The sequence below is a fragment of the Sycon ciliatum genome, chromosome 6 (genome assembly GCF_964019385.1).
Source record: "Sycon ciliatum chromosome 6, ocSycCili1.1, whole genome shotgun sequence".
NCBI classification, from domain to species: domain Eukaryota; kingdom Metazoa; phylum Porifera; class Calcarea; order Leucosolenida; family Sycettidae; genus Sycon; species Sycon ciliatum.
This window is the reverse complement of record NC_088648.1, coordinates 6,115,941-6,139,826: the sequence shown is the minus strand read 5'-3', so window position 1 is coordinate 6,139,826 and position 23,886 is coordinate 6,115,941. Positions and strand designations below refer to the sequence as shown.

General features: G+C 48.9%; 1 protein-coding gene across 2 annotated transcripts in view; it reads right to left on the bottom strand.

Moving 5' to 3' along the window:
• LOC135819242 (PDZ domain-containing protein 2-like) overlaps positions 1-16,880 on the bottom strand; it is a 48,810-nt gene extending 31,930 nt beyond the window's left edge. Inside the window, exons 1-6 of one of the 2 annotated variants that reach the window (XM_065332412.1) lie at positions 16,101-16,880; positions 3,550-3,668; positions 2,562-2,821; positions 1,792-1,931; positions 1,142-1,292; positions 227-461 (exon numbers count right to left, since the gene is read on the bottom strand). In XM_065332412.1, the coding sequence (XP_065188484.1) occupies positions 227-461; positions 1,142-1,292; positions 1,792-1,931; positions 2,562-2,821; positions 3,550-3,668; positions 16,101-16,615 (1,420 nt within the window). In that variant the 5' untranslated portion in view covers positions 16,616-16,880. Of the gene's footprint in view, positions 1-226; positions 462-1,141; positions 1,293-1,791; positions 1,932-2,561; positions 2,822-3,549; positions 3,669-10,036; positions 10,473-16,100 lie in introns of those variants that run through there. The other variant, XM_065332413.1, reaches the window with a different exon arrangement.
• Between the last annotated feature and the right edge of the window lie 7,006 nt (positions 16,881-23,886).

Genomic DNA, 23,886 nt, shown 5'->3' with positions numbered 1-23,886 from the left:
TTCGGCCTCCCAGGGCTAACACACATTTCGGCTGCATTAATAAAATGTCAGCCTGTGCTGCCGCTGCCTGTATACAGTGTCACACTGAACTTTTTGCGGCCGCAACATATTTTGAACCAAAAGTGCCCAGGCCGAAAATAGTCAAAAAACATACATATGCGCAGAATATGTGTGTACTCACAGTACCAAAAGAGCACATACAGAAACCAAACAAACGTCCACTCACCCTGAACTTGGCCAATTTCGTCACTGGACGTAGACCCGAGGCTCTGACTACGCGATATGGAGTTCTTCATCGGAGACTTTAGCCGCCGTTGATCCACCAGAGCGCTGGCTGTTCGCGCAACAGGCTGTATACGGTGCGGACTCTGCGTCTGTGAAGACGGGCTTAGCTCTCCGTTGGTGGCGAACGGCCGACCGTTGCTGTGCTCTGGAGAGAGGAACAAGTTTGGACCGGTGTCCTACAAGAACACAGAGGTGTATGCACGCACACACACACATGCGCATACACGCACATACACCCATCCACACACACACACGCACACACATACACACACACACACACACACACACACACACACATGCAATACTGCTGAGCGACTTGCACAACTGTGTGTGTGGATGTGTGTGTAGATGTGTGTGTGTGTGAGGGGGGGGGGGGAGGGGGGGGTATACTCACCTCATAACACAGGTATGTGCACCATAGACGTGCTACAAGTGTGAGTAGAACTTCCCTATATCCATGTACACTATATCATGCTACGCATGCCAATTTGACCAATTGTCATACAGTTCTCGTTGTCAGCATGAAAAACACGTTCCCAGCATGACACCCGTACACTAAAACGGAAGAGACGTCTGCATTTCGCATGGTCTGCAAACTCCAGCGCAGCCACTTGCACATTTACGAAACGTCACTCCTTAACAGTTAACACCAATAACAGTCTCTTCACTGTGATTCAATTCAATAATATTACCGCATTTTACCGGTTATAAGTCGACCTTTTGATGACCTAAAACTGGCCTAAGGGGGGGGGGGGGGGTAGTCAACTTATAACCAGGGTATACACGCCCTTAAACCGGTAGATCGAGTCTTCGCCACCAAATGTTGCGTAACGATACACGCTAGTGCCACACCTACCTGCCATGCTTCGGGTACTTGCGCCACAACGACCTGTATGGGGCCGGGTGGCAGGTCGTGAAGGTAGTGCTGTGCCTCGGCGTGACTCATGCCAATCATACTACGGCCGTTCACCATCAGAATCTCATCGCCGCGTCGCAACTTGCCCATTCTATTCATGACAGTGAGTGAGAGAGAGAGAGAGAGAGAGAGAGAGAGAGAGAGTGTGTGTGTGTGAGAGAGAGTGTGTATGTGTATATGTGTGTGTGCGTAAAACAGGCAAGAAAAACCTAGTTAGACAAGAGATGGAGACATGAAAATATACAGGTAGCTTCCGGAACCGCGTATGGCCGCCATGTTTACAGGGTCAGTCACTAGTGGGTCACCAGTGCATCATTGTACATAGGTCGCTAGTGAGTCACCAGTGCATCACTGTGCATCACTGTGCATCACCCTACATCGCTCACAGCCGCGGCATCTCAACTGATGATGTAATCGTATAACCACTACATGAAGTATTAGCACGAGAGATTGCTTGTCCCTGATGGACTTGTAGGCGATGCTACCATACAGATATCACTACCAATTCCAGCAGCTCTAGCATTCCCTGGAATCCCCCCCCCTCCCCCTAGTGTGAGTCAACTCCATTGGCACACGTCCTGTGTACATACCGGTCAGCCATACCGCCATGGCGTACATGCGACACATAGATACCGGTATCACCAAACGATGATCCTTTGCCGCCTGTTATCTCCACACCAAGGCCACTGGTCACCGAGTTCACCATGTGAAGTAACCGTACGTCACGTTTCTGCATGAGATAGTGAGAGGCATGCGTGCGCACACACAAGCAGCACACATGTGCACATACAGAAGGTAAGTGAGAGAGTGAGTGAGTGAGTGAGTGAGTGAGTGAGCGAGACAGAGAGAGGGAATGAGTGAGTGAGTGAGTGAGTGAGTGAGCGAGTGAATGAATGAGTGAGTGAGTGAGTGAGTGAGTGAGTGAGTGAGTGAGTGAGTGAGTAAGTGAGTGAGTGGACGAGTGAGTGAGAGAAGGAAGGCAAGTTTCGTATGTCAACTGGTAACTGTTTTATGCAGTGCGTCTTCTCATACCCAGCACGCTAGATTACTTCGAAAGTACATTGTCCATCAGCTTTCTGAGGTAAACCTCTTCGTCACAATTCTGAGTAGAGTTCAACACAGTATAGACTAGGTGATCAGAACCAGTCCCACCGCTTTTAGGTGCATCTCCCCATTGATCCTTGGGGAGTTGTTTACTTTTTGTTTTGTTCATTTGTTTATTTCGAGTCGAACAACAAATTAAACGAACAAAAAAAGGGGTGGTGATGCTCTTTACGGATGCGGAAAACTCGGCTTGCAGTCGAGTCTCATGCGAACCGTGACATTTTTTAAAGAACGAATCATCCCGCTTCTCACTAACCTTGAAGCCGCCGGAATGTTTGAATCGTCGCTGCTCGGCGCGTGTAGGTGTGGGCAAGGTCATGCTCCTCTCGCGCATCAATCGCGCCTCCTTCTTGGAGATCTGCCGCCGCGACATGTCCGCCGAGTCTTGCCGAGAATGACGCCGATGGTCGTCGTCGTGCTGCTGCTGGTCAGCTTCTCCTTCCTCGTCAATGCCCTCCGATATCGACAGGCTCTCTGAAATCTCACTGTGGATGATCAGATCACTGATCAGCGAACCTGGGCATGGACACAAAGGAAAGCCAATATGAAAGGATTACTCATTGGTCAATGGCGTTGGAAAAGGGAAAAATGAGGCTGGAGAAAAATGACTGTCACGTCCAGGACTCGAACCAGGGACCATTGCTTGAGGCCAGCGGCACTCTAATCACTGAGCTATAGTGTAACTGTGAAAGGATTGTAGGATAGTGCACTGTGCCCTTATCCGAACTTTAGTTACAACTGAACTTTTCCACCCCGGTGTTGGGCTAGGCACAAACATTTGGTGGAGTAAAATCGATTCTATTCGCAGTGAAGGCACCGTATTTAGAGTGTCGAAGTGAGATTTCATTAATGGTTATCTTCAGTTCCCGTGTGGAAGTGTTAGATTAAACTACATAATCTGTGCATATCTAGAGGGGAGTGATTACACTTTCCACACAAAGACGCAATTGACTATGGACTATTATCAATGCTCCGATCAAGATTGGTCTTGTTCGAGCGTTCGGCTTTTCCCTCTCCTGATCTTGGCTGTCGCGCTACAAACACTGATCTTGGCTGGGCTACAAACACTGATCTTGGCTGTCGCGCTACAAACACTGATCTTCGCTACATGCAGGCTACATGTAGGCTGTTTTCTGATGATCGCTTAGTGCGTGAAACTCGGAGTAAAAAAACTTTTTCCATCCTCTTATTCTCGTAGGCTAGACACACTGAGCTTTACTGGACTGCAAAAGCTTCATGCTTACCTCTCCTGTTGTAGGATGTCAGCGTTGGTTCGCCGCCACGTCTGTGCTCCACTGCTCCGGGCTTCTCGGCGATGGCGAGAAGAACACGACCTTGCCTAACTGCACTGTCCAGCAGCCACCTAAACACACACACACACACACCACATGGACATACAGAACATTGAGAGTACATTAGGTAAGACACGTCACATGCATCACGCCAGCGTCAGCATACACCGGAATTCTCGGCCACCTTAAAACATGGCACGCGGTGGATATGGTTGGTTGGTAACTATGGCAACAACATCGGCTGTGCATGTTGATGTTGTCATTGCTGTTTGTATTTATAGGCGTACAGCCGTACCGTGGCAAACAGGCAAAGGTGCCTTCTCACAAGTAGGCAAGTTAGAAGAGGAGAGAATGGGTTAGCATGTACAGGGACATGTGCAGTTGCGCTCGGCGAAATACAACCCGCCCATCCAACCCAAAGTGCATATTTGGTGCCCTCAACTTGCACGGACCTTGACGCCCTGGAAGTGATACGAATGCGGCTGGACGTGTACACATGTACAAGTACAGTGATGTAACCAGATCTGGTCCCCCGGGTGCCAGATTTTACACTTTAGGTCGTATTTCAGTGAGCGCAACTGTACATGGACATGTACAGTGAACGACAAGGTGCAAGACCAGCAACTCTTTGGCAGTTTCATGCTATGCAATCATCGGGCAACAGAAAGATATGTATAAGCCCGTTGTTGTCAGACAAGTGGTTATCCTTATCCCAGCATTGTGACTCTCTCTCTCTCTCTATCTTTTTGTACACTATTCTTTTGATACAGCATGTACAGTAATAGCCTAACGTTAGTTCTACAGCAGGGGCACAGACATGTAAGGTAACAACTTTACTCAACAAGAACATGATTGAAACAATCATGGCCACACGCCGTGTTAGCCCGAGGCCTTCTTGTTGCTCTTAGACAAAGTCGCATTTCAGGAAAAGTTCTGAAGTCCTTTGGGTGACATTTAAAAGTTAACTGCATGCGTTAGTTGCTCCATTTCAATAGTGAAGTTGTACTAACTTAGTATCAAACCTGCCGCATGTATTTAAAGTTGCAGGATGACGTGCTGCCCGTGTGTTGTCACGGGATGTAACAATTCTTCTTAGCCTACACTCAATATTTTACTGTATATTTTGCAGTGCTTGCAAAATTACAGAAATTCTTTTCAAGAAAACGATGAGCTGGGTTAGGAACACGATACACACATACACACACACGCACACACACACACACACACACACACACACACACACACACACACACACACACACACACACACGCGCACACACACACACACACACACACACACACATACACACACACACACACACACACACACACACACACACACACACACACATGACACGACAATCACTCGTGCCAAGTCCCCACACCAGACGCTTGCTTCGAATTTCAGAAACTGATTTTCTCCGTGAACACCTGGCTCGTTTCCTCTTCCGTAGTTCACAGTGAGAAAGGCCAATAACCACCATCATCATGCCAAATTCTGAGTAGCTCTGTACTACTCCGTCAGTTTGTTTTGGATACGCTCCGTTTGTGCTGTGTCGCTAGGCTTCACTTGACGGTGCTGCTGGTCAAACAGAGAGAACTAGCTGGCAGGTAGTGGGTTGACATTCTGTTTGTTCAGTCTTCCATCAAAGTACAGCCGAACAAACAAGCTCTGATTCCACCCCTGACCAAAGCAATACTTTTCCTAAGCAAAGTATTATTATTACTATTATTATTACTAGCTTTCGCGGTTATCACGCCGTTGTCCCACAGGTAACTCTTCTGACAGTCACCTGGCCTTATCTCTCTCGACTAATGCACGCACGCAAGCAACGGATACTCGACAATTACAAGGCAAACACGTGCGAGCGGACATCCCACCAGCGCCACCACCCCGTCAGCCCGAAAGCACTGCGAGTAGGTAGGACGCCAGTGAGAAACCTGGTCGCCCACAGCGAGCACAATGCGGATGAGTAGATCAGGGACGCTTTGTTTATTTCGACGGATACCCATGCACCGCAAGCCAATATGATGACACCGATACTGGCGATAACACACACGGAAATCTTCCTCGCACACACAGAAACACTTGAAAACGCCTCACCCGTCACGGTGGCTTGACGACAAAGAGACGTCCGCTCGACTTTTGCTTTGTCTCCGATGGTCTCCAGTTCCTCCACTTCAGAGCGTCATTCCGCACGATGGATGTACCAACAGCGGGAGGTAGTCCTCGACAAGTTAGTTTCCCCCTCGATCTGCTCTCCCGCGCGCCGTCACCTGGTCACTGATACACAGTCCTAGCACTAGTAGTAGTAGCAGATAATCTCTCTCGGCCAGCATGCCAACTGAATCGACAGCGACGGGAAACTCGCCTTGACGGCTACCTAGCACTTGCCCGCTCGCACTCACACGCTGAAAAGTAAGACCGCCATGCGTGCAGAACTTCAAACCGAGGACCAATCTTCAGCACAAACTGTGACAAAGTCACTATGGGCAGTATGGCTGCGTCGGATCTATCCAGGGAAGCCAGTTCAGCTACAATGCAGTAGTGTACTGTGGCTGCTTGAAAAGCGTGGAGTAGGCGCCAGAAGAGCTTCTTCCGGCGTGCGCAATGGGTAGAGAGGCAGCGCCAACAGAGAGAGCTATCCCAGCCACAGAATGCAACCATTGATCATTGCGCCCATCCAGCGCCTGTGACTGGAGGTACAACGCAGGTCTACCGTTCTGCGTCAGCCGAAAGCATCCGAATTTCGTGTTAGAAACCTAGTCGTGTCAAGTACTGTTTGGTGAAGCAGTGGACAGCGAATCTATGGTAGCGTATGGACGATTATTGAGCCCCGGTGAATGGCAGGCTAGGCGAGAGGTTGAGAGTGGAAGAGTGAGAGAATCTGATGGTGATTCACGCGACGATGCCGGGTGGGGCAGCTCGAGCAGGCGAGAGGGGAAGTAAGTTAGTTGCGCCGGCACACACAACGCGATTTCAGGCCAGAGTCAAAATTTACTTCAACTCTCCGCTTGCTCCACAGGATTGAACTCACTAGGAAACTCTGTGATACACGTCTTTCGCGGCTTGAGCATTACAGAATAACATCGATAGATAAGAGAAATAATGCACACAGGCATTGCAGGCATTTCGACAGAGGAAGTGAGAACAAGCTTTTTTCGCGTGCCAGCAACCTAGGTGCAAGTCCTTGCTTCGCGGTTATCACGTCCCTGCTTGCTCAACGTTGTGCTGAACTTGCATGTGACGTATTTCCCGTGGTATCTGTACTGCTGTGTTGTCCGCCAGCTGACGGTCTTGTGGAAGAAGGAACGAACAACTATTGTTTGCCCATGTAGCTACTTATGCGAACCAATGTCGACATGTAGAGGACACTTGGGGAAATGAGCGAGGAACTGATGGCACACCCTTTGCAGTCGTTCCACAGAACAGCCTGGAGTGCACATGTTCAAGTTCACCAGGCACCACACTCCTTGGTGTTCTGTCTCGCTAGGAATTCCTCAGCACGGACCTCCAGCTCTGCGACACACGCACACTTGCATACCTATGTCACATAATGTGTGGTGCAGGAATTCAGCGCGTCCACAAGTGGACAGCAAGTGGACACTCGAGAATTTGAAGAGGCCACCTCTGCCAAAACCTCAAATTCCAAAAGCCACGGGTCGTTGATTGCACCTCGCGGGGAACACCTTGTACTCAGTTTAGTAATGGCAGAAACAAAGATTCCGACGTTGGGTTCTACACGTTCACATAGCTCGCTCAGTTGACGCGGGTCAGAGAAACAACGAAGACGAGCTACAACTCGCGTGATATGAGTCCTCGCATGAAAAGGAGGACAATCACCATCAAGGCATCATACATGTATTCGTAGCGCCTGGCAAAGCTGAACTTTGACCCCAGCACGTGCACTGTGTGCGACCTCCACTGCACAGACCCTGGCATGGCATGGCCTGGAGCGGGGAATAACCCGAGACCACAACTCGGGTGCAGCACCGCGCTGCGTCAGTGCAACTGCAGTACACGCATGCATGTCCGTAGGGCGCCCGGCGCTGCTGCTCTCCATGCCAAGCCAAGAAGAGTCCGGATTTCCCCTTCAACAGCAGGGACATCTAGCTGCATGTACATGTACAGGCCGCACGTGATCTACATTTACATCGCATTCGCAATGGCATATCCTAGAGCCGGCGTGGGGTAGACGCAACGAAAACATGACTACACAAACGACGGTTACGTTACGATCAGGACACCCAACAAACGACGTTAGTCCACCACGCATGAAAGCTGTGTTCAGTAACACCATCCCTTGGACAGTGGACACCCGAATCAGCACCTAATAAAATGTGTGTTGGTGTCATTCATCCGCTCTCCGTGCAAGGAACGCCGTCAAGTCCCCACAAACAGTTGAAACTGACTTCATGAGCTCAGATTCTCAGAAACCAACTGTGACTGTAGTATTGTTCAGAATTCCATTTAAAAACAAGGTTTGGGAGGGAGACTGGAAGCCATCCCATGATCCCAGACAATCAATCGGGTTTCACGAATACAAGAACACCCACACTGGCCACAGAAGGCAGTTTCAACTGTACAGTCAAGAGAAGCAGGTCACTGAAGACACTGATGCTCCCACTTCCTCATACTGTAAGGGTGCTAGCTAGCACATCTCTCATAATACCCAGTGGCAAGAAATAGCAGCAATTAAACCATGATGAGTCATTAACAAGCCACCAACGCCGCAATAGCAATTCAACTGGCCGGAACACACAATAATGTCTTACGCCATTTCAGTACTTCGAGTACTATTAGTATCGCCATCGTGCTGAGCACCTCCACCACTAGGTAGGACTACATATAGGGAGGAGTACAAATATTACACAGCAATGAAGCAAACACATGCTGCCTGATGAGTGTTGTCACACGAAACTCCGAGTACTCGCGGAATGAGATTTGTTTGCTTCGTTGCTGTGTAATATTTGTATTACTGGCTCTGTCCACCGGACATTGAGCACTGTAAGCAGCCTAGGGACTTTAGACAACTGTCTATAGCCTATAGGGAGGACTACATATACATGATTGTATTATTTACACGAGTACAGTGTACAGTAGAGAGAGGAAGCTCGACTCTGAGTTAGGCATGGGCGGGTAATGCTAGTTATTTGCTGCGATAATGCTAAAGGCAATGCTCATAATATGAGGATATATTGCCACTTATACTGCTCACACTACTCCATAATGCCAGGTTGAAAGTTGGAAAAGTCGATTTAAGAAGGCCGTCTTGGAACGTCAAGTCTCCGGACGAAGCCAGACGGGTTCAGATGCACGATTTTCGGAACTGAACCTAGCCAGCTTCAGGCATGACACCTTTGTCGACCGGCAATTATGCTTGTAATGCCAATTTTGCATGCGAAATGGTGTTATAATGCCAGCATTATGCCACCTGGAAAACGGGACTATAATGCCAGCCATAATGCTAGCATTACCCGCCCATGCCTACTCTGAGTTTCACGTTATCACGATCCGACATCAGGCAACAAAACTATTACAATAATTGTAGACTCGTATGGAGAGCCAAGGATTATAACGTTAGTAAAGAAAAGGAACAAGGCACTGCAAGTTACACTATAATGTCCACTACCTGATTGATACCGGTAAGTGACTGGTGGTGTTAGTGGACATTATAGCGTAACTTGTAGTCCCTTGATCCTTTTCTCTACTACTACAATTGCTGTAATCGTCAGCAGACTCTGCTGACATAATCCAAATCACCGCCACGCTGGTGCAGGCACCATGCATTACGTAAGTACTGTTCGAATATAATATACTTGTCGACCACGAATCTCGCCATCTGCTCGCATTCACCTGATTTAGCGGTCTCTGCAACCCCACACGCAGTAGACACCAATAACGTTCAGCAATTCACACACAGACAAGTTCAGGATACAGGTACATGATAGTAATGTAACCGAAGAGTGAATGGATATTGATTAAAACCTGTTCGAAGTGCCTACTACAAGACAAGCGACCCAAGCAAGTTTGAATCGTCGTTTTCCAACGCCTTTGACACCCTGATTTCGTCTTGGTCAGCTAGTGTGCATATCTTACAGCTTTATATTATTCATTGTGAGAAGACTAGAAAGCACCTGTTATTGTATGTATGTGCATGTGCGCGTGCGTGTGTGTGTCTGTACGCGTACTGAAGCATGTGTGTGTATGTGTGTGTGTGCGTGTGTGTCTGTATGCGTACTGAAGTATGTGTGTGTGTGTGTGTGTGTGTGTGTGTGTGTGTGTGTGTGTGTGTGTGTGTGTGTGTGTGTGTGTTTGTGTGTGTGTGTGTGTGTGTGTGTGTGTGTATGTTTCTTTCCACACAGGCATATTTGCGACTGACTTGTTGTTGTGTGAGTTTGCATGCGTGTGTGTATGTGTGTGCTGCTCTCCTTCTCACCTTCCCACTGATCGACGCAGCGTCGATCCTCTGCGCCATTCCTGCTCCGCCATGGTGTGCGTAATGGGAATGGTTTGACGCTCCCAACAGAACAGCACTCGATGGCAGCACCACTATAGGTCTGGCCGTAGCGACTGGCCAACTACTAACTTACTAACTTACGAGGAGTGATGAACGATACTAGTACTATGACATGCACGCTTCTCCTTCCTCCCGTTCCAGTGTGTCCTGGTGTGGACAAGGAGGAGAGCTGTAACACTCGTTCAAGTCATGCTGACACCGTCTAGCATTGTTCTGGATCCTGCCGTCAGCCCTTCCTGATTATTACTAGCATCACCTCTGGTGTGTTACGCGCACTGGTACGTTGGAGTTGACCATGTAGAGCAAGACAGTTGAGGCAGCAGCATCACCAGCATCCACACCTCCCTCTCATTCTGAGCTACTGTGCTTAGTCTGTAGCTGTGGCTCTGCTACTACTCGTACTACTAGTGACGTCGTTCGCTGCAAGCTGCCCTGTCCTTGATCCATGCTACTGTACAATGGAATTGTGGGTGATACAGGTGCTGAGGTCAGGATGGTGCACCCTATGCTATGCATGCCATCCTCTCTGCTGTGCACGTACCGGTAGTGTACCGCTACCAGTGAACAAGTACGCGCGCGCCTGACGCTGCCTGCCAAAGGCTAGTGTCCCGACCCTGCTCCCTAGTCGACTAGTCTAGGCTTTGATTGGACGATCACATGAACCCTAGCCCCCTGTTGTTGATTGGCCTGAGCGACCTGCAAGGCTCCATACACAGTTGCAGCAAAATCTACCCTTGCCTTGCCTTGGCCATGCAACCTTTTCCTACCACCACGTCCTGACCTGAGGCGGAAGACTGCATTTACATGTGCAACACAGGCTATCTACTGGCTATCGTACCCAATCACAAAGAATACTGCATATTGAATACTGGCTCCCTTTCTGCTACGCCGCAAACCGTGGATTTCCGCTGATGCTAGTGCCCCCCCCCCCCCCTGCTGATATGCTGTGTGCATGCCGTCTACTGTTCTAGCATTGCGACGCAGTGCGATCACGGCAGCGGGACACATTCGCACCCATGTACCCACCGGGGCTCCTCACATGTCAGGTGTCACCTACTGTTGGCTAACACCGACCTACATGTCGAATGTGTCTCATTCCAGGGAGGCCCTTGCATGCCGGGAAAGTGTCTTACATCCGATACAGGGTGGTGGGGTTACAGTGTTACAATGTGCTGCTACGTCACACGCATCAGAACACAAGACAATCAAAATGATCCTGAGGAGAAAGCGTGAAGCAATTTCTCTGATCTGATTGTATTCGTGGACCTCCAAAGACGCCGCAGAGAGGCATCTTGGTATGCTCTTGTCATTAATTTTATCTGGACTTTGCGGAGGGATGAGGAGCTACTACAGGCATCCAGTACTAACGTTACGGTACTCGACTAGCTCTGTGTGAGATCGTTCGCCGTTTAGGCGAATGGTATGCAAGTCCTACAGAGGTACTAGGTTGAAGGAACCCACGTGCACGCAGAATACAATGCAGAGAGCGAAGATACAGAACGAATTGAATAACGACCATCCACTTGCAGTGGCTCTATTAGTCTATAGTCTACACTGGCTGACTAGAAGTAGGGGCACACACGCACACACACGCACACACACGCGCACGCACTTAATTGCACACACGTACATGCACAAACTAGCACATCGAGGATATCTAAACATTCCTCAAGTTGACCTGTACAATCAGTCATAGTTTGCCTTCAAGGAAGGCCGACACGAGACCACCGGGCTGCGGCCTTGGATCGACCGCCGTTTCAAGGACACAAAGCTCGACCAGTGACGACCACATGTTCAAATCAGCCTTCTGCTGAAGAGCTACATGGATGGGTTTGCTCAGTACATGGGCTGCATGCTGCGCTCCGCATTTCCTCCACCACTCTATTATAGTCTAACAAAAGACGATGACACAAGTGGCAAGACTATTGGAGGATAGTAACTTTAATTATACCATCAGTTGCATCCCGATCGCGATAACCCGCAGCCGTCGGAGAAACCGCCGAACTCGATGGCTGCACGCCAGGCGCGTGCACAAACTAAAGCTGATTGCGATACCCTGTCTCACGCACGTGCATGTATAAATAGTGTATAATACTGTGTAACGTTAAGTGTATACCCTAGCCTGTCTAGTACCTGCCAGAACGTGGACCAAACTGTGAATTCCTGGCAGCAGTGGCAGGGATTAGCCCTTGTACATGTACATGTGAATGTGCATGATGTGCGCGTGTCCGCCAGATCACGGTGAACTCTGACCCCAGAGAACGCAGAGCGCAGGATTGAGTGCCGTAGCATGCTACACGTTACAAGAACATGATTGGTCGACATGTCATGTACAATGTACAATGTACAGTCATCTACATTCTCTACAAGTTAGGTCTTTTTAAGACTACACACTAGTTTTAGTCAGCAGCAACATCGGGCACCCCAAGAACAGGTTGTCACTGTTCCGGGTGTACAGATCAACATTGTACAGTAAAACCTGGTTTAAGCGACCACCCCATGGTGCAAGGAAAAGCGGTCGTTAAAGCCAGGTGGTCTTTAGAACCAGGTCCCACAGTGTCTATGTAGAACTGTCCGTGCAAGGGAAAACGGTCGTTAAGAGCAGGTGGTCGCTATGCCCAGAGGTCGCTTACACCAGGTTTTACTGTACAATCATGTAACAGTGACTATGCACCTAAACTTATACATTGTACATGTACTTGCTTCGCTGACATAGCACACGTCATGGTAACAGATGGAGCTACATAATGTACATTGTATGTCATGTACATAGCCTAGGGAGAATATTGGTATCACCGGATACTCAATCTGCGCACATCACTGTATATACATGCACATATGCACTGCAGGCAGACAGTTGGCTGCCTTCGCCAAATAACGAAACTTCAGGACTGCAAAGTACAAACCCACTGCTCGACGTTTTAAATTACAACATACGTGATGGTAAAGTTCGCGTAACAGTCGACACGTGCAATCTAGCATTATGTAAGAACAGTTACTGTTTCGCGGTCATCTTGCCTGTCTCACTCTATGTGCAGTAATTTGTAGCATAACCAGTTAATAACGAGACTGATTACAATTTACATGTCCCAGTTTGCACCATGCCTGCAGGACTCCGTCTGAAACTCTTGCTTACCCATACTTCTTTCTGGTATGGCGACCCATATCCACCGTGTGCGCGTGTTGCAGACCATGTACCAGGGCTCCTCTCAATAGTGTCCTGCACCTAAATTTAATTGTATACTATAGCTGAGGCTGTACCATGTATACTGCTTGCACAAAGCCCAGCATCTCTGACCCTTCATACCATGTACGCAGACAAGCGTGTGGATATGAACACCTTTTAAAAGAAGTGTGCGCGAGATCAATTCACCAACAGGTACCGAGCCTTCAAGAAGCAACACTGCACATCTTGCAACTAACTTCAGCACAACACTAAATCGACCGTGCTGTCGGCTACTGAACCGAATACTGACAGTCCGATATCGAGGGAGACTCAGAGATATTGAGTGACGACTCGAAACTCAACACTGAAGAGTCGCACTGCTGGATGTTTGTGCCATCTCTCAAGTATCGCGCAGTTGGTGCTCTTGCAGACTCAGTGCTGGAATGCCGACTCCCCGCTTTTACCTCCATCTGCGCTACAACTACGAGCTCTTCTCTAACTTTAGAATTGGCAGAGATGTACCCAATCCCGTCACGGCTTGTAATCGGCCTAGATTTAGAGCAAATGCTGAAAACAATATCTGCTTGAACTTGTGAAGTGTCTGTACCGTTGGTCTCCTTTCCACGCAGAGTGGAAAGCAGAGTGCCATTTACAATGTACGTAGCGTGTACAGGTACATGTATATGTATGTATATGTATACATGTATGTACAAGTATGTCCCCGGTCGAATAAAGTGAACCTTTCCTCACCACCTTCCATTGCGCAATGGGCAGACGCTATTTTTGGACCCCGGCCAGTAGCGTCCCACGCAAATTCTCGGACTCCGTCTGCGCGCCAAAACTAGGCAAAAGCAGGCGTAACAATGGCGCTGCACTACCTACAGCATAGGACTACATGTACGTGTACGTGCGTATTTCTATAACCTGAACATATGCGTGTGTGTGCGGGCCGGAGAGGGGGGGGGGGGGTGTAGTGCATCAGTGTATGCTTACTTGGAGGGTTTTTCAAGGCTCTTAATCGAAATATTATTGCGCTAGAAATCCCGTCCAAATGTTCTCAACTCTTGGTCATGTGGAACTGTTCTCGAACAGGCAATACAGGCATGTACAAATTATGTACATACATGTATAAACGTTCAAGCCTTGCAGGTTCTGGGCTATTATGGAGCAGGGCGACACCACAATAGTACAGGGAACGTGGCGTGACCCGGACCCACTCTCTCTGTTGAGACACTGCGTGATGGCATAGTACCGGCTGCGGTGCAGAAATGTACATTCTCCCGGCCGGCCATGGTGAATTCTGCATTTCCATGCAGAACGCAATTACAGTGCGCCTGCCAGGCTGCCAAAATGACACGTACAGTTATGTATACTGTACATATGCACGCACACAAGATATCAATGAAATTAGGCTGGAACTTGGCAGAATTACCCTGTCACTCGGAGTTTCATTACATTCCGCCGATCCTCTGAGGAATCGTGAGGATAGCCAAAAACTCCGACTTACAGCTTTAAAATTCCGCCTAGTTCCATTGCTAACTTGTGCTTTACGCTCTGCCCTCGTGGCATTGAACACTTTCTGCAAGGGTTCTCTCTCTCTCTCTCTCTCTCTCTCTCTCTCTCTCTCTCTCTCTCTCTCTCTCTCTCTCTCTCCCTCTCTCTCTCTATCTCTATCTCTCTATCTATCTATCTCTATCTACTATCTATCTATCTATCTCTCTCTCTCTCCGAACTTGTTCTTGTCATGTACAGTCTTTCGCTTCTCTAGCTGTTTCCCCGTCTCCCCCAATAAATGTCGTCCCTTACCTACATTGTACATGTACCATGGTCGTGGCTCTTGGTGCGTATGGGATATTGGCTGTCTCAACGTTTCAGCACAGTCATGTACATGTGTATTATCTCAAAGCCAGAAATTGGAAACAGGCATCAGCGTATTTTCCCGAGCGCTCAGTCTGATAGTTCCGCTCATGAGCATGCTTAGCGTGGCCAGGGGTAAGACGAATAACAAAAAAACCGTTATTATGGAAGCTACCATTCCAGCCATTCTTGCATTCAATGAGCTCTAAGAAACACTGCTCGTAGGCTCCTTTCAGCTTCTGTGTGCTAGCGGTGACCAAGGGATTTTGATAGCTTTTCAGCGTGGGAATAGTGCAGATACGAGGCTGATTGACTGCTAACAATGTTGGCTACTTGCCACGGAGGCAAAGGCCACCGAGGGGCGTTACGTGTGTGGATCATGTTTGCAAGCCAGATGGACTTCTCCACTTTATCAGCCGTTGCTTGGCGCTAGGATTCTGATATCGGGACCACACATTGCAGTGGAGATACACTGGGGACTTTCCCTTCTCCTTCTGCTGCACTGCCCCCCCCCCCCCTCCCCCACGCTCCTTTTCACACGCGATGACGAGGTAACGCACGTATCGCACTTGTGACTTGAAGTTGTGAACGTACGTGTAGTTCATTCAGAACGGTCTAATAGCTGTACCACTAACATAATGATAGAATATTGCATAGTAGCACCCCCCCCCATATATACATGATTGTATACACACACGCGCGCGCACACACACACACACACACACACACACACACACACACACACACACACCACACGCACACACACACACCTCTTTCTCTTGCTCTTCCCATACATTCCACACGCACGCACACACACACACACACACACACACACACACACACACACACACACACACACCTCTTTCTCTTGCTCTTCCCATACATTCCACACGCACACACACACATCAATGTGTATAGTGTGGGTATAAATTACGTTGCATAGCCTAGCGCAGGACTGACCTTGCTCTGTCCAGCGTTGTCCGGAGCAGTGTATGCCTGTTCACCTCCAGTACCTGGTCCCCGGGTCTCAGTCGCCCATCCACACTCGCCACGCTACCCTCGTCTACAGACGCGATCACAATGGGACGATCGTGCAGCAAGCCATTCGGACTGGCAGATCTGCCATCGCCGGCCGCTCCAGCACTGTCCACTTCGCCATAGTCCAGCCGCACGCCCAGGCCGTCCTCCTTGGGTACGTTGTCGAACTCAACGACGTTGATACGCTGCCCCTCGTGAACCACCGGTGATCGCCGTATCGAGTCATATTGCGTCCAGAATTCCTGAGCGTGGCCATTCTCATTGACCGGTTCGGGGCTTTTGGGCAAGGCGCCGCTGGTGTGATGTGCCTCGAGCACCGCGATGGCCTCCTCTATGGCCAGCTTCTCCTCGTCATTGCTACTAGAACTGCTATGCAGGTCTCGTACCTCGTAGAGTATTCGTAGAGAGCGCTCCACGTCCTCCTGGCACAGAGGCATGCTGCTGTTCCTACGCCTAGCACTTACATGTAGCTCGTGTTGGGCCAACAGTCAACACTACCACATCGACTGTTGTCTACGCCGTGGCTTCACGTTTAGAAGCCAGAACTGCCGCCGCTCCTGCGCAAGTAATAACCTGGTGCTCAGGTGCCGCGCCTCAGTGTCCATGGAGTGCGCAGTGCGTTGAAACACCCATTCCACGAAACACTCATTATTGAAAAGTGACCTGTTGGAGGGGTGAACATCAGCAAAAGATGCGCCCCTGCAATTATGTACATGCACATGTATGTGTATGTGCCTTGACTTTACTGGCGTATGCCATTGCCAATGCGTCTCCGCAGGCAGGTGTTAGCAGACAAGGACATCGACATGCTGCTCCACCACTACTGTACTGCTTCTAGTGGTAATCTTACCCGTGCACCCAGACTGCCTGCTTGGGCGCATGCAGGCTCTCTGCTGAGGAGAGCTTGTGCCGTTGTGGGGCTGCCAGTGCTAGACAGGTCTGTCCGAGTAGTTTGAAAGGCGCACACACCTCATGTCAATCTGTCTACAGCCGTTTGAAATATGAACGGAATGCCAACGCGCGTGCTGCGAACAACACAATAATGACATTGACTTGAGTCTTGAGTCTTTGTGTACATGTGGCTGGGGCAAGCCCCTGCGAACACTCGTTTCCCCATGGCAACGGCAGCTCAGGCGCGGCGGCGAGTACGCACATGATTGTAATGATGATGTCAGTCCGTACTAGGCATGTACTAGGCATGTAATACCTGATTTTATTTCTTCGCACCAGAAGCAAGGCTAGCCCCCCCCCCCCACACACACACTGTAGCTCGCTCTATTCCGCCGACTTGAGCTTACACTTGACTGAGGCGACTTGCCGCGACTAACGACTGCCATCCAGAGCACACGAGAAGTCCATCGAACCTTCGACTTGGCAAACCTGCAAGAAAGCACCACTCTCTGCTCAATACACAGTGTTTCGGGGAATTCACCCCTCATCAGTTGAGCTTGAGTAGGCTGAGGAAAATTGTGTCTGAAGAGCACTATATACATGTACATGTACATGTATAACGTGCTCCCCAGGCCCAAACATCGCCAGGGATACAAACTAATGTTACTAAGTTACTTACAGAGACGCTCCGTTTCCAGCGCGACAAACACCTCGTGAACACCAGATAGCAGCGTGAGTAGGGTCCAGCGGATAATGCATTATATTCGGCATTATGAGACTATCCGAGCATCAGAGCATTATGGAGGATTAGAAAGGAACAGGACGAGCATTATGTGAGGTTTGAGCGGCATAACGAGTTTCATAGTGGATAATGTCGGGAAATATCAGGTTTTGGCAACAAAAAGTTGTAAACACACGTAACAGCTTTAGCACTAATGCTACATTTACCTGACTACATACATGTAATGCCATTGCTACAATAAAGTCTTTATGTAGCAATGTACACGTAGTCAGGTAAATGTACAGGTGATGTAGCATGCCCAACGTTGCAACTGAGGCTGTTACCCAAAATCCGTAACGATGATTTACGAGTCGAGGAGTTCTTTTTTAGAAATCATGGAGAGCCATGGAGGAGACTCGACTAGACGTAGACCTCTACGCGAAGTGAATATCAAAGCCGTTCCCGCTCAACCATGGCCAAGGCTTTCCCTGCTTGCGTGCTGAGAGTGCTGAGAGCTCCCTGCCTCGGAGAATCCTCGCACAGCAGCCATACAAAGGACGGGATGCTGCAGTTCAAGAAGATGGTCCACCATCACCTGTTGTCCAGCAACTGGATGCAAGCAACCGACGCCTTGTAAACCTGCTACATGAACTTGCAGAACTACACGCTCTCATGCACTCTCTCTTTCTCAATCTACCCCCCCCCTCCCGCTCCCCCTGTTCTTTCTCTTTCCCTCATACTTCCATTAAAAAATATATCTGGTGCGTCCAGAGCGTAACGATGTCGAGACTAGGGTCCGGCGGATTCTGCCGGCAGAAAAATTGGCAGAATTCGGTACTTTTTCTGGTAAGTGTCATGCATGTTTGGTATGTGGATAAAGAAATGGAGCAGAATTCGAGGAATTGCCCGCCATACGGTTTGTATGGTTCTGCCAATTTCACTGCTTTTCGAGCAGAATCTGCCACCTTTTGAATTTCGAGCAGAATCCGCCGGTCCCTAGGACTCGAGACCAGTTGGTCGACGGAGCGCCTGGCCCCCACCACTATGGCTGCTGCATGTTCCCATTGCGTGCACCACATGGCATTTTAGTAATAAAAATATTTAAAAAAGAGACGAAGAGGAGTTTTCCTCTTGTGCCATAGGCTCTGGCCATAGCATCTCTAGCGATACTGAAGAAAACACTGATAAATTTGGACCTGGATGAAGGAGCGGCTATATACAGAAAGAGCTTGTTCCAAATAACTGCCTTTGCCGAGTCCAGCTCAGCAGGCTCGAAAAGAACTAGAATTTCTCATGGACGCAGTGCCAAGTCGATTTGAGTGTTCAGGAGCGCGTCTTACTTTCCTGGTGAAGCACGTACAGTTCGTCGTGGACGATTGTAGTGCAAGGCCTACAGTCAAGTGCTATCAGAAAAGAAGAGTATTCACGTTGGCCAACCATTTGTCTCCACGCAACCTCAGGAGAAGAGGACAGCGCAAGCAGAGGATGTAGAGCGGCGAAATTACTTCTGACCACGTGTTTTCAGGATTTCCGCAGATGGGAGGGATCTCGATCTGAGATAGTCTCGGACTGGCCTCACGTGAGCTGTTTCAGATGAAGAAATTTTTCACAGAGTGGAACAGCTTGTCTGCAGGCAGGAATACCACTTCCCATGATATGCTTCCAGCATCCAAATGATCACCAGCAATAATGGTTTCACCTCTCACTACATGGATAAGCAAGGGAAAAGATTCGATACACCCACTATTCAGCCACAGCCCTGCATCAAAGTTGCAATGGAGAGCAGCCAATGGAGACTCGAGTCGTGTCTTATAGTGCTAAGAAGTGGTGGAGCTCGTGAGAGATATTGTAGCAGCTTCGGAGGCAGATCGACTAAATGCGTCCTTTCCTGGAAGTTTGACAATGTGCAGCCTTTCTTCCATTCTTGTTCCAAACCAAGAGCATTATAGCCCTTGTTGAAGCATTATAATCAGCATTACAAGGTAGTTTTTGGAGCACTATGATTAGCATTAACCAAACATTTTCGGAGCATTATCTGCTGGACCCTACACCTTAGCCTCCACGACAGCCAGGGAGGCACAGCCATCCATTGGAGGCTGCCAAACTCGGCGAGCCCCATGCAGACACATGATACTCGAACGCAGCAGGATTAATGACGACAAATTGACTATATCCCTTTATCCCCTACTTTTTGAAAATGTATCCCCCCCCCCCCCCCTAGGGTCCGGCGGATTCTGCTGGCAAAAAAATTGGCAGAGTTCGGTACTTTTTCTGGTAAGTTTCATGCATGTTTGGTATGTGGATAAAAAAAATGGAGCACATTTTCGAGCAGAATCCGCCGGTGCCTACCCCCCCCCCCCCCCCCCCTCCAACTCCACTGGCCACCACATCCAAACGAGCTTGATCCTCGCCGATTCCTCGGTTGATGCTGACCGGAGCTGGAACTGCTCCCCAGTCAGGGGTTGGAGATGTGGCTCCACTGCGACGTTGAGGGCGACACCCTTTCCGGAACGCTGTATTTTGTTCTCGCATTCTTTCTGGACATTTGCCTCCGCTTTATCTGTAATCGTCAGGGAAATCTCGCATAACAACTAAACTATCGTAAAGCGGGATTCACAGAAGCTTTTTTGCGATGCGACGCGATCTGCGATGGATGCGTGCGATGCGAACTCGCGAAATACCATTCACAGAAGAAGTCAGCGATGCGACAAAGTTTTGCTGATTTGGGTACGTCACCATGATATTCGCGCGGTTTGACACAACTTGTAAAAATTTATAGGCAACTCTTGCACCTTTGTACAACTTTGCTGTAGAAAAGGTCAAAATCGTACACCAAATCGCTTGTCGCATCGCATCGCATCGCAAAAGTTGAGCCAAGCTCAACTTCTGCGATGGCCTGCGATGGCCCAGTTGCGGCAGTTGCGTGGGGTGCGACATGGCTGCGATTTGGGGTTTTCCCGGTTTCGCGTCTGTCGCATCGCGTGTCGCATCGCAAAAAAGCTTCTGTGAATCCCGCGAGGTTCGCGACGGTTAGCGCCATGTTGGATTTCCGAATTTTTTTCTGAAAAATAATGCCTTTCGGAGTGGAAAAATGGGACGCGATCATGCACAATCGAGTAAAAAAATAAGCAGTTTGACCATGACTTCGCAGCGCGTGCTCGAGTCGAGACAAGATTTGAGGAAGAAGCTCAGCCACTAGTGGACTTGCGGATTTGTTTTGACATTGGCGGTTTTTGGATAGATCGGTTCTCCTGCCGATGTGTCGTGGAGATGAAGACGCGGGAGAGTAATCCGTCACCCACGACGCGGCCTCTCATTCTGCGTACTGGACGATGCAAGCAGCCGAGGACGGGGACGCTTCGCAAACTCAAACGATCGATCGAGTTCCTGAAAAACGGAAAGGGCGATCTCCACCACTAACGCCACTGGATTCGACTCCCGCGAAGAGGTCGTTCAGTGCCCCTCTTCACGGTCGACGAATCGTTCATCTCAGGTATCTGGCTGTGTGATTGTCTGCGTGCCAGAATCCTGGATGTGGCAAACCTCTGGCGCTCATTGATTGCGTTGAAGAGAAGAGGTACTAGGTACGACCTGGGCAGCGTACTTGTCATTCCGTGTCAGCAGTGTGGGATGGAGAATTTTATAGATACATTACAGATAGCCCTGTAACTGCTCAACACCCTGGCCCCCGTGCTTCCACAAGCAACACCAAAGCTGCTTTGGGTAAGTGCGTTTTTCAATCTCATAAGATTTATTCATGATATTTGCGAGTCATTGCCACCCTATGGCTATGGAAATGTATGAGCACACTGTATGCGCGGCGGCCGCGAGTGTGTGTGTGTTTGCATAGACCTGCATGTTTGTGCATGTGTGCACCATACGCATGTATGAGCATGCATATGCGCTCATGTGGACGTGCCCTCGCACACATACTATACACGCGTGCATGACCGCTCCCAGGGCATGCTGGTGTGACATGTGTATGCGGGCATCTCCACTCATGCACATGAGTGTGCACATGCATGTGGGTGGGTACGCACACGTGCGTGAATGTATGTGTGTGTACGCGCGCGTGTGTTCTATTGCGTGTGAGAGCATGCATGTGTGTGTGTGTGTGTGTGTGCGTGTGTGTGTGTATGTGTGCACGGATGTGTGTGTGTCGATGGTGTGCATTTTTGTGCTGGGTGAACACTCTGATCCCTAAACCGCGATACCGGAGCTCCCAAGCTACAGCCTCAGATTGATTTATAGTTCATCGTTGGGAATGAATTCGCTGCTCATGATGCTTTTGCGGATGTTGCGGCCCTAGCTGAAATTGTCGAAGCTCGCCCTGATGCCAGTATCCTGTAGAACTCTGTCACTTTTGCATCAGCATGTTCGGCGATGGAGTTTGCAGAACATCAGCAAAAGCGGCTGGCCACCCTTCAACCGTTGGTCCAAGCAACGTGCTTCTCTAAATCAGTTGCAGTGCGGGCAGCTGCCAGTGGGTTGGTGATGAAGCACGTTGTCTTGTCCTACAAACGAAGTGGTGAGCCAGCCATTTCCAGACTGATGAAGGAGCAAGTCGGAGGTAAGAAGCGGGTGACAGTCTCAAGGAAGATTATATTAGCGGTGGCTGAACACCTAGCGAAGAATCAGCAGCAACCCAACTGTAAGGAACGCCCTGTGGCACAGTGCTTCACTTGTTTGTGCGCACCGTAAAATACCATCATTTTTGCCAGTGTTGGGACACGTTCTAGCTCGCATAGTTGAAGAACAAGAGGACTCAATGATGTCTGATTCGTTCCAACATGTCAGCTTTCATTGGAGTTTGATATGGGGCTGTGCTAAGCGCTATCACAGCTACATGTACATGTATCACAACCAAGTACCAACAGTAGAGTAATCATGGAGAAAAGTACCTATCGAAAATGCGTGCACCCAGGGTTTTCCGGCAAATTTACTAGTTCAGCTATTCCATCCTTGTATTGTTCTGAACGCCGAGGGCTCTAGTGAGTTTATGCAACACCTAACAGCCAAAAATCCAATAAGTTATGACCAAAGCAGCAGCAGAGAAGTACAAGCAATATAGATACGTGAATTTACCAATTTTAGGCAAATTTTGACAGTTTTTTGGATTTTTCTCCAGAATATGCACGGTGACCCCTATTTTCGCCGCGGTAAACCTGTTCCAACCCACTTATAGAACGTATTTGAAGTATCCACATATGGGGCAAACTCAAAAATAAGCTGCAAAAAATATTCGAAGTTTCATTTTTTGCGTCTTTTTGTTCTTCTCCAGGAAATGACGACCTGGATCCCATCGTCAACCAAAGTGTACATTTTTCGGTGTTGATATCATCTTAGTCAATACCTCGAACAGTCTGTAAAATTTTAGGTCATATTTTCTGTCCTAACTGATGTTATGGACGATTTCTCATCAATTTTGGGATTTTGTGTTATTTTGTGTCATCAAGGAAAATTGTGTTTTTGGCAAGACCTATTCGGGCAATTGAAAAACTGATGTTACTAAGCGAAAATATAAGGCTGTACCTATTCAAACCTGATGTCAGATTGGTCTGATGTTGAAATTAAATTTTTGGGCCTAACTGTCCCGAACCCCCTTAATCCGACATCATCATTATTCATTTTTCTCATATCTTTCTCATACATATTCATATCGCAGATTTCTCGTTTTTGGTAGGAATCGGAGAATCCTTTCTTCGGTGAGAAGGCAGTATTGCCTGTGCCCTGAGCGAATTGAAATAAAAGAATACAATACCCTTCAATGATCTTGCCATGCAGTATGTCGCGCACCTCGTTATGGGCGGATCGAGGGGAACCCACTGAAGCCTCAGTGAAGGGACAGGACAGGGCGTGAGCAGTGGTGAATGCCTTCTCGCAAACACAGGCGGTGGCACCTCAGTCAATCATTCCGTCTCCTGCGTAGATCCTATGCCCCTGACTGGCCTCTAGCCGACCCTCAAACCCTCACTCGAAAAGAGTTTTGTCCCTCTCTACAGCTCTCCCTCATACAGCCAAACTCTGTTCGCCGAGGACGGAGTTCTTTTCTGCCTTGCCCACCATCCCACCAAGAGTCCATAACCCCCCTGAATA